This window comes from Protobothrops mucrosquamatus, unplaced genomic scaffold (genome assembly GCF_001527695.2).
Source record: "Protobothrops mucrosquamatus isolate PMUCROS unplaced genomic scaffold, P.Mucros_1.0 scaffold_19, whole genome shotgun sequence".
Classification (NCBI taxonomy): domain Eukaryota; kingdom Metazoa; phylum Chordata; class Lepidosauria; order Squamata; family Viperidae; genus Protobothrops; species Protobothrops mucrosquamatus.
In genome coordinates, this window is record NW_015386095.1 from 327,699 (window position 1) to 339,766 (window position 12,068).

At 34.9% G+C, this 12,068-nt stretch overlaps 1 protein-coding gene across 1 annotated transcript in view; it reads left to right on the forward strand.

The window, feature by feature from the left end:
* The window catches only part of LOC107300978 (probable phospholipid-transporting ATPase VA), a 104,284-nt gene that overhangs the window by 29,746 nt on the left and 62,470 nt on the right, over positions 1-12,068 (forward strand). The window contains exons 3-6 of the mRNA XM_029287147.1: positions 3,950-4,035; positions 6,675-6,781; positions 6,888-7,019; positions 8,791-8,924. Of these exons, the coding sequence (XP_029142980.1) occupies positions 3,950-4,035; positions 6,675-6,781; positions 6,888-7,019; positions 8,791-8,924 (459 nt within the window). The remainder of the gene's footprint in view (positions 1-3,949; positions 4,036-6,674; positions 6,782-6,887; positions 7,020-8,790; positions 8,925-12,068) is intronic.

The window sequence follows — 12,068 nt, forward strand, 5'->3', positions numbered from 1 at the left end:
TTTTTTCTGCCTAAATGTAAGACTTTGCTTTTCTTCACATTGAAACTCATTTTGTTGGATAGAGCCCATTGTTCAAGTTTGTCAAGATCTTTTGGGATCCTGAGTTTGTCTTCTGGGGTGTTGGCTACTCCTGTCAGTTTGGTGTCATCTGCAAATTTGATGAGTTCCCCTTCAATTCCCTCATCTAAGTCATTTATGAAGATATTGAAGAGTACTGGGCCTAAAACGGAATCTTGTGGTACTCCACTGTTTGCTTCTCTCCATGTGAATGTAGTGCTATTGAGGACTACTTGTTGAGTACGGTTTGTCAGCCAGCTACAGATCTATCTGGTGGTGATGTTGTCTATTCCACCTTTTCCTAGCTTACCAAGGAGAGGGTTGTGGTCTACTTTTTCAAATGCCTTACTGAAATCTAAATATACTACGTCCACTGCGTTTTGCTGGTCTATTAGTTTAGTCACTTTGCCGAAGAATGAAATAAGATTGGTTTGGCATGATCTGTTTTTAACAAACCCGTGCTGGCTACTAGTTATGATTTTGTTTGTTTCTAGTTGTTCGCAGATCTGTTTTTTGATTATCTTTTCTAGGATCTTCCCAGGTATTGATGTTAAAGTGATTGTTCTGTAGTTTCCTGGGTCTGTTTTTTCCCCTTTTTTGAAGATGGGAACCACATCAGCCCTTTTCCAATCCTCAGGTATTTTCCCGGTGCTCCAGGATTTATGAAAGATGTGGTGCAACGGTTCTGAGATAACATCTGCCAGCTCTTTCAGAACTCTGGGATGTAGTCTATTGAATCCACTGATTTAGCTCTTTCCACAAGAGATAAATTTACCAGATGTGTTGGTGGCATTGTTGTGTCATACCAAAGTTAGAAATTAATTCCAGATGGTAAGAAGAAAAAGAACTCTTGTCTGGAACCAAAAGGAGAGCAAAGTCATAGTAAGACAGACTTTTCTAAAGAAACATTTCATAACAGGTAGCTATTACTTAAGTAAAAATTATATAATTCTGAACTGGCAGGCCATAGATATAAAAATATTTAAGTTTCTCTTTTACATCAGCAAAATGAGAAAATAATTTTGTTTATTTGTATCCCACCTTTATTATTTTTTACAAACTCAGGGCACCAAACACCATCCTCCTATTTTTTCCACAATAACAACCCAGTGAGGTGGGCTGGACTGGGAGTGACCGGCCCAAAGTTATCCAGCTGGCTTTCATGGCTAAGGTGAGACTAGAATTTGTAGTCTCTCACTTTCTAGCCTGATACATAGACATTAATAGTGATGGAATCCATATAGAAAAGCACCCGGGCATTGATTGGTGTAATTCAGAATATAGTCTTGCAGTGCTTGTCTTGCAGAACTGTGTACTGTACAAAGCAAATGCAAAACAACTGCGCATCATAAGCATTTTAAAATAAACATAAATCCATGCATAAACTGATTTGCTGAAGAGTCATAATTGGTGTTAGTATGTTGATATTTAAATGTCCATCTCTAAACAAAATTGATATTTAGTCTCTTGTGAAAGCACACTAGTAAAGTCTGAAAATAGGAAGTAAGTGTTTGTCATAGACATACAAGACAAATCCCAGCTTGAGCCTAACTAGATAGGGAATGAAGAAGAATTTTAAATGTTAATTGGGAAAGAATCATTCTGCAATATATGTATAACTTATAATGTAGAGTTAATATACCTGAGTTAGCATGAAGCAGTTGGGAAGTACTAATTATGTTTTTCAGAAAGCTTCTGTTAGCATTCTTTGAATTAATGGTGCATTGACATATATGGTTCCAGATTCCATTGCAGTTTTCCTTGAATTTGAAATATTTGGAAGTTATTACTGCCAAATGTTGGTATTTTCAGTCTTCCTCTTTGTTTTCTTTGACACTGCAGTTTTAGTTTGAGTGTGATTTCAAAGATGTCAAACAAGATTTCTGTCAGAACAGGTGCATACTTTGAAAAACATATACTACTGAGTCCCTGCTTCTATTATATAATATATAAAATGGCCGCATATGGTGTTCTACTAGTGTACATTGTGGGAAAATATATATTATTTATGTGTTTATTAGAATTGTATACTTCCTCAGTGTAAAAGACAAGATGGTTTACAACTGGGCCTCCTCTCCTGGGATTTCGTGTTGCAAAATGTCTTAGCAAGTCAGTACTAGATGTTTAATAAATGTGTACCTCTAATGCAAAGGCTATCCTAGGAAAGTGAATAAACTTTATAGATAATCCTAAACAGACTTCATTCCCAACATATTTAATAGTTTTACTCTGCTTTTCACATAGCTTGTTTTTCATGGAAAAGCATGGGAGAGCAGCTCTGGTCTGCAGGAGGCCGACAAACAGACCTTGACAGTAAAAGATGTCAGCCTAATATGTTGGAAATCCAGAAAGGCCATTTTGAATTATTAAGCTAACATTGTTCATTGGTCAGTTACTATCTTTCAGCCAGACCTAACCCACCATACCCTTGATTGCTGTTATGAGTATACACTGTGTTTCCTGTGCATTCTGCCTTGAACTCCAGAATATATTGAAATACCACAATAATAATTGGAGGTAGTAATAACAGCAGTATTGTACCAATAATAGTAAAGCTATTATGGCTAATATTGCTGCTAAGGGACTACTCCCTGTAATCTTGTTTTCAAGCTTTTTTTACAAGCTGTTTGTATCTCCACTTCAATTGGGTAATAGTGGGACACACGAATGTGAATTAAGTTTTTTTACCTGATCCAACAGGGTGGGACCAAGAAAAAAGAACTGTGTATGATGGATCCATTATCAGATATTTATTTTTGTCTGCCTTTGAGTAATTTTAATTTTGTTTAAGTATGTATATTTATTTATATGGAAAGAGAGAGGAATGCTTTAAATTAATAGGAATTTTATTGTAACTAATATTATCTGATATATTTTTATTTTTTTGTAACCCATATTGAGGGGCTAGTCATCTTTTATTAACTACAGATGTACAGGGACAATACTTACAGTTCAAAATCCTGCTGAATTCAATGGGATGGTCACTGAGTTGTTGCTGTTCATAGGTTGCCTTTGATATTACATTGTTGTTCAGTTATTTTGCGTGCCTGTATATATTGCAATTCATGTAGTGTCTCTGGACCTCTAGAAGTATTAGCGAAACAATCCTGTCCTTCCTCAATTGCCTTGAGAAAAGCCACTTCAAATGTAACTTTCTTTTGGGGGGTTTGTGCACAGGTTTGCCTCCTGCATGAAGGAAGGGACAGAGCTAATAATGAATTGAACACCACCCTCAGCCAATTCACCTTGCTAACTGTGGAATAATTAATCTTGCCCGAGGGCAATTACTAATTAATTAATCTTCTTTGGGCAGCCAGTGTATAAAGCAGGATTCTTTTCTTAATCTTCCCCCTGATAAACCTGATAAACTCTATCTTTTGCTTTGGTTGGAAGGGTGAGGCAGGAGCAGAAATTAATACTGGAAACCAGTATTACTTGCTCTTTTCTCTCTTTATTGTATATGTTCGCTTCTTTCTGATATCTTTTTGATCTGTTGTCATTAAGTTAATATATAAATACATAAAGGAAATCACATTCTGGAAGTACAGATAATGGAAGCTTGGGCCTATCTACAACTATTTTTTGAGTCTCAGATAACCTTGTGCCTATAACATCTGCTCTAGAATAACTCATCTTCTTTAGCTGCCACTATCAAGACAGAAAACATGCAATCAGGGGGTAGCAAAGAGGCTACAGAAAAAAATTCTCATATTCTTTCAAGCTCCCAGTGATATAACTGGATGTCTAAATAGACATTACTTATTCTTTTTGGGAACTTGGGAATCTCACAGTAGGACAAATCGAGACATAGATTCCTCAAACTAGCAATCACACTTGTCATTTGTGGATGACACTGTCATATAAAATAATTCATTGTTTAATTTTATTTCAGGACTCTGAGTTTGATCCCATGAAATTTGCTAGCACCATTGAATGTGAAGAACCCAATAATGATATACGTAGGTTTCGAGGCTTCACGTGAGTATAATTTACTATTTCATCTGCAGTTTTGATTTACTTAAGGTGGAATTGCCCTATTATAATATGGTTTTGGATATTCTTTCAAATATCTGTTAAAACCTGTTTGCTAATTTAAATGAAAATACTTACATTTTTACAACACCCCCCCCCCCAATTATAATGTATTTTGATGTTTCATTGCTAGGAAAGGATCCAAATAATAATACAGAATGACAGAATTGGAAGGGACCTTGGAAGTCTTCTAGCCCAACCCCCTGCTCAGGCAGGAAATCCTATAACATTTCAGACAAATGGTTGTCCAATCTCTTCTTAAAAGCTTACAGTGTTAGGGCACCCACAACTTCTCGAGGCAAATCATTACACTGATTAATTTTTCTAACTGTCAGGAAACTTCTTATTTCTAGGTTGGTTCTCCCTTTCATAAATTTCCATCCTTTTGCTTCTTGTTCTGTCTTCAGATGCTTTGGAGAATAGGTTGACCCCCCTCTTCTTTGTGGCAGCCCCTGAGATATTGGAACATTGATATCATCATTGATAGCAGTGACTTAATGACTTAATAATGATTGGCTGAATACTTTTAAAATATCTGTAATCAGTTTTTTCTCTTTGTTTTCTCATTCTCTTGCTTATATAAAGTTCATGGTAAAAAAGCACATCCTGAGAACACAATGCTACATTATCTGCGATCTTTGAATGAAGTTACAAAAAGTATAGGGGCAAATCCCATCCTATGCCAGTCAAGCATTTAGGACATAGAGGTCACAACCAGCAGCCTGTTTCTTCAGTTTCACAAGCTTACCATGAGATTTTAGGCAATGCTTTAGGCTTCTGTAAACATTGTTTTGAGTGATAAATTGTTTCGGTACCTATGAACTTTAAGGATTATTGAACATTGCAATCATTATGTGAGATAAAAAAAAACCTTTAGCAGAGCAATAGAAGAACTAGTTTGTAAGAGAATTGGTCTACACTTTTATCCTTTCCTTCTTTTTCTTACCTGCTGTACAATTATATTTTTATGATTGCACCTTCTTGGGTGAAAGGCAAGACTTTATAAGTACATAAATACTGTGGGGAAAAAAGCAATAATAGATTTTTTTTAAGCAGCAGTACATTGAATTCTTAAAAACTAAATGAATTATGAACTGCTGCAATATGTGATGCATCATCAGTTTGGCTGTTGTTCCCGAGATGATGTCTTAATAAATAAAGCCAATTTCTCTAGCATCAGAGTGGCTTTCTATCATTTTCCTGGATCCAAATGATTATCAGAAAACTATTGCCCTCTTTCAGGTTACTTTGTTCTAAGCTATGTTCTGTGGACTCATGCAGCTCTCCAAGGGTCTTTTTTAAAGGTCTTCACCAAATTTCAGCAGCAAAATACAGATTTTCAGTGGTTCACGTTTTGCTGGTTTCCTGAAAAGAACTATGAAAATGTCCTCATAAAACCTCAGCAAGAGAGTGTCCCTATCTGTTCAAATGAAGTCAGAGCTTCACTAGCTATGCTGTTTGCTCCCAATCTCTACTATAGCTAGCCAATATTTTGCAAATGTTGGTTATGATTTTGTTAATGATAACAAACTTTGATATGATTCAGAGGGGCCATCGTCTAATGCAACAGCTCTTAGCCACAAAAGCAGCCACATCTTTTTATATTTTCAGATTCATATAGAAGTCTCAAAAAGGCACTCTGTTTTAATGAACAGAGAAGAACTGCAGCCCAGCAAATCCTAATTTTTAATTTTCATTAATTTATATTTGTTAGGAGTTAAATCTTTACATTGTTTTGAGCTTCCTTTTATCTTTATCTTACAAGCTCCTTCAAATATTTAAATATTATTTAGAGCAATACATAAATAAATCTTATTTATTTCCTAATGATGTGTGAAATGTTGTGGTCATGGATGCAATACAGGTAGCCCTGGACTTACAACTGTTCGTTTAGTGACCCTTTGAAGTTACAACATCACTGAAAAAAAGTGACTTATGACCAGTTTTTTCACACTTGCAACGTACAACCGTTGCAGCATTCTCATGGTCATGTGATTAAAATTTGGATGCTTGGTAACTGGTTCATATATATATATGATGGTTGCAGTGTCCTGGGATGACCTTCTAACAAGCTAAGTCATTGGGGAAGCCGGATTCACTTAACAATTCTGTTACTAACTTAACAGCTATAGTGATTCACTTAACAACTGTGGCAAGAAAGGTTGTAAAATGGGGCAAAATTCACTTAACAACTGTCTCACGTAGCAACATAAATTTTGGGCTCAATTGTAGCCATAAGTCAAGGATTACCTGTAGCACATAAAACTCTTAAATATGTTTTTTTTTCTCGTGCATTTAAAAGTTTAACCCTATTATTTGATAAATTACCCAAATAATCTATTTTTTTCACAATACTGAAAGAAAATATTGCACTGATGTTTTGTAAAATACCATGATATAATACTCTGAAATAAGTATTCCATTATGGGAAGCCAGTGTGGCTAAATATAAAACGGTCAAATTCAGCCTTTCTAGCTTCCCTAGAAATTGCTTAAACTTAATATATCTTCCTCCTCCATCATTTTTAGTTAATACACGTTATTTATAAATAAATTATTACCTCCTTCCTTCTTCCTTTTTGGCAGCGTGCATAAGAATGGGAAAAAAGTTCCACTGTATAAAGAAAACCTTTTGTTACGGGGATGCACTATTAGAAATACAGAAGAAGTCTCTGGAATTGTGATCTATGCAGGTAAGCTATGGTTGTTATCTTTGTACTTATTATATATCTTTTTCTCTCCCTTCATTCTTAGCTCCATTTCTATATGCCATCGTGTAATCAAGTAATTTTTTTTCAGGTCATGAGACAAAAGCCTTGTTGAATAACAGTGGGCCACGTTACAAACGCAGTAAGCTTGAAAGACAAATGAATTGCGATGTTCTTTGGTGTGTCCTCATACTTATCACAATGTGTTTGTTTTCTGCTGTTGGTAAGTTCCTTTAACTTTTATTTATGGACCATAAAATACTGAGAAAACTCAGAAAAATCAGAATGAAAATACAGATAAATAAGTATTTTGAAACCACCTCTTTTGGCCTAATTAAATATAGAAGACTTACTTCTGATGGACTGAAGGAAGAATTTTTCTTTCTTTAAAATACATATTCAATATTCTCAGCCACTAAGATAGTGCCAAAAGCAATATATGACATATTAAATAGCAGCAGTACAATCCCAGTCTTGTTATATTTTGTAAACCAACCAATCCTGCTTTGTGAAGCATAAATTCAAACATAACTACAAAGCAAAAGCAACAGAGAGAAGAGAGAATTAGGACCAATCTCCTACTTTAGCCATACAAAATAATCCCTTAAAAAGAGATGAACAATTCTGACATCTCAAGAAGAGTTGAATACAAGCATCAGAGGTTTTTACAAATTACTTTTAATGCATTCAATTTTTTTTCTGGTTTAGATTAAAATCTGAACTGGAAGAATTCCCAGATCTTTCTCCCTCATCATACATGTATACAATGCACTAATCCTTGTATACATTGTATACATGTATACAATCCACACATCATTCCTAGGAACTCCAATCTTTCAAACACTACCAGAATAATTCAAATATAGGAACAATAGCAACACAAATTAAGCAGAAGAATAGTGAGATGTCTCATATTGCTCACAATAATATATTTAGCTTGTCACTGGGTTTTAAAACATATGTTTCTCCCCCATACACACTCACACGTATGCTTGTTCAACCTGATTTCAACCATGTAAGATCAATAATAATGTTCTTCTCACTCGGTATTATCCACACTAGCTGCAGCGAATAGGTTTTTGCATCCTTCAAGATTCTATAGGCCTTGTACACCCAAAGCACATTGTATCTAATAATGTCATAGTCCTTCCCTAAGAGAGAAAATCATATCCCTCTCTAATAAGGAAACTATCATATAAAAGTAATCCTTGACTTACAACAGTTCATTTAATGACCGTTCAAAGTTACAACAGTACTGAAAATGTGACTTATGAACGTTTTTCACAGTTACAACCTTTGCAGTATCCCCAAGATCATGTGATCAAAATTCAGATGCTTGGGCAACTTATTTATATTTATGACCATTGCTGTGTCCCAAGGTCATGTGATCACCTTTTGCAACCTTCTGACAAACAAAGTCAATGGGGAAGCCAGATTCACTTAACAACCAAGTTACTTACATATCAAGTGTAGTGATTCACTTGACAACTATGGCAAGAAAGGTCATAAAATGGGGCAAAACTCATTTAACAAATGTCTCATTTAACAACAGAAATTTTGGGCTCAATAGTGGTCATATGTTGAGGACTATCTGTATTAGATCATTCATCCATCTAGTTTACAAGTGCTTATATCAGGTGTGTAAAACTTGGATCCATTGGCCATGACTGACGCTGTGGAAGTTGGTGAAGGGCACCTAGTTATCGGAACTTGATTTATACTGACTAGCTGTCTGAGTTTCAGAAAAGAGTCTTTCCTTTTATTATCTGAAAATGTCAATGATAAAATGTTTGGCCACTGCATACAAATTGTGTGGCTGTCACTGAACCATTATATTCATAAGTGACCTTGAATGTATATTCCTAAAATAATCTAGGCTTACAAATTAGGAAAGAGCATGAAAGTGTTGTCTCAGAAGACAGAAAACATCAGTTAAATGTGTTTACTTTTCCATTGTTTAATCTGTGTTTTAATCTCTCCCTCCCCTCCTGCAGGGCATGGAATCTGGGTCTGGCAGTATGATGACAAAAAGAAACCTGCCTTTGATGTCCCAGGTCCTGATGGAAATTATTGGCCTCCAGCTCAAGCTGCGTTTTATTTATTTTTGACAATGATTATAGTCCTTCAGGTAACAATGAAGCATAATACTGAAATAACATAGATGTTATTTGTGACAAGTCATTGATTTTTTTAAAAAAGAGAGGCATAATTAATGTATAATTAACCAGCCCAATAGGTAGCATGTAATTGTTGGTTTCTTTTTGGTTTAAATAGATGGATTCATTACAGTCATAAGTGCCAGAATAGTATGGTTGCTTCCAAGAAAAGATAAAATTATTTTTCATAAATACTACCCACAATATCTCAAGTTTATCTCTAAAATCCTAAAAGAACTGTTCACTACAAACTGGACCATATCCGTTTTCCTTTACCAGCACCCAACGTATGAAACAAAACCTAAGACATTTTGCAACATGAAATCCCAGGGGAGGAGGCCCAGTTTTAAACCAGATAGAGTAAGAATTTGGACTTCGCTATTTTTAGACTATTAGCATGTAACCAGAATTCCATAAGGTAATATTTATTTATATAACATTCACTGATATTTGAGCAAAGATCAGACTACCATCCAAAACAATAAAACAAAAAATAAGACAAATGTATCACAATTCACCTAGGAAAGTGCATATTAATAAAATATGAACTAAATTTAGTATTAAACTCTTCTGTTCTCCCAAGGAGTCAAAACAAATGATAAATAAAATCCACAATAATCTCTATAAAAATTGCAATAGAGAAGTACATACTGGATAGTTTTAACCCTTCCAAAATCACAAACATATATACTCAGTCACAGGAATTTTATTATATCTACCATTTAAAAAGTCTGAGAGTATTCCTGGGTCAAAAAAAGTCTTACACTGGGGGGAGGTTAATGCACTTGGGTAGTTTTACTGGTTCACATATATTCTTACGGATGAGTATTATACGCTTCTGTATTAAGGAACCAATTTCAGCTTCAGGGTCTATGTCCTCCAGCCTGTGATAGATAATCCTTTTTGCCTGATCATAGCCAACAGAAATAAGATAATCTTTGGCTAATCCAATGGGATTTAATTTATTTTCCCCTTATGAAGCCCACAGTAAAAAAATAATCATCTGCTAGAGCCAATAGTGCCAGGCTCAATGGAGAAAAAAATAATTTCAGCCAGTACTGCATTACGAAGCTCTGAGCCCTCTATATCCAAATCAAGGAAACTCTGCCTCAAGTCTGAGAACTGCCCTGAGAAATGTAGGCTTTATGACCTCTTTGGGGTTTTCTTAAAAAAAGAAAAATCTGTGTTGTATAAAATCTGGGTTGGGGTTTTGGCCTCAAAATATTTAAGGGCCACAGATTAAAAAACCCGCATCCTCTAGTTTTTTTAAAAAGAAATGTAGATAGTCATTTAGATGCTGCTTGCTTGATGTATTTGTAGTGACTTTTCCTGGATCTTGTGGCATAAAATATTGTTCTAAAGTATTGAAAGAGAGAGAGTGATTTTATATTATTTCCACCCACAATCCTTCTGTGCTGTTTCAGCTGCTAGAAATGTCATTTATTTGGACTTCTGACAGTTTTTGATCAATTTTTGGAACTCACAGAAGTGAGTAATAGCCTTCAATACTCTTCAGTCAAAGTATAAGAGATAACTCCCACGTCATTGGCATAAAGGACGTTGTGTGCTGGCAATTTTAGAAACATGGACTTCCAAGCATTCTAAGGCTCCTACCTTATCACTAATATGGAATATGGAATATGGACAAGGCCAGGCTAAAATGCAGCAATCCTGTACCTCTCTTGCAATTGGCACACTCTTTGGGGTTACACTTGGAGCAATATATTAAAAACATCAGATGCCTATTGATAGTAGTATTTTGTGGTCTTTTCCCATAATAAAGTTCAAGATATCAAATTAAATACAGTTTTAAAATCAAGGAAGACCATATAAAAAGGAGTTTTAATTTTATGGATTGCGGTTTTTTACTGCAAAAATTGTATTTATTGGATTATACAACACAAAAATGGGATCCACATTCAAGCACCCTGTCTGAAATCCCATCTGTTTCATTCCAATGGTTGTTCACAGTTTAGCCTGTTCTGTAATATCTGGTCCAGGCATCTGACAAAAAGTTTGGTGATTACACTCAAAAGGGTGATAGGCATTTGAGCAAATGGATCTCATTTGGTTCTTTCTTATGAATAGGCACAATAAGCAGCTACAATAGCATTTTTGCTTCAAAAATGTTTAAAGCAGTAAAAAAAACCTTGGTCACCTCTTGTCCAGTAGAATTTAGAGACAATGGCCACAGTTCTATGATTGCACTATATATTTCACAGGTGTTTAAAATTTTATTTATATTTCATGTACCTTCTAGGTACTTAAAAATCTTATTTATTTTGTCTATTGCCAGCTACATTTTTCTGATTTTCTTTAAAAAGCTATAACTTTGGTTTTTCTTGCTTTATCAGCAGCTGTTCAGAGTTGCAATACCCAATAATAACCAAATGGCGTAAGATAAGTTGTGATAATTATCAGATACTGTAGCATAGGGAAATAATCGTTATGATACTTGAATAACACATTTAAATAAAAAATGAACAATAAAGGACTATTTGGGACAGGAATTCCTCTGAACAGTTGGTACTGAAGATTGCACTTAACTCCGGAATATGCACTTAACTCCAGAATATGTATAGCTGTTGAATGAAAAGGCACATATTTGCTTCAAATTAAATTTCAAGATAGCAAGACTTAAAATGGCTCAGTGTTGATACTAAAGCTCCACCTATAGGATTATGTATTTTTAGCTAGATTCCATAAAATTTGGGCATTGGTCAAGAATAGCTTCTCCTTCGCTAAAAAAACTGTCTATTCTTCCATTAAGAGGGTCTTCCCAATCTCTGACAATTTCCAATTTAAATGACCAGCTCACATTTTGACAATAATACTTAGCAAGCCAATCATTTGATTATTAGCAGTCTTTTTACCTTACATATAATGAAAGTGGAGCCCCCCATCTTTTAAGGATGTTGGCAATATGATTTTTAAGTGAAATTACATATCTATCTATGTCTCCACTAGATGTTCTTCCAGATTTCATTTGTGTAATGAATTTCAGAGGCCATAACTGAAGGTCAATTTGGTAATGGATCAAAAGTAAACCTAAAATTAGCAACAAAAATGGTGCAGAAATATAATTCTAGGTAACAGTGAAAATTGAATAATCATGG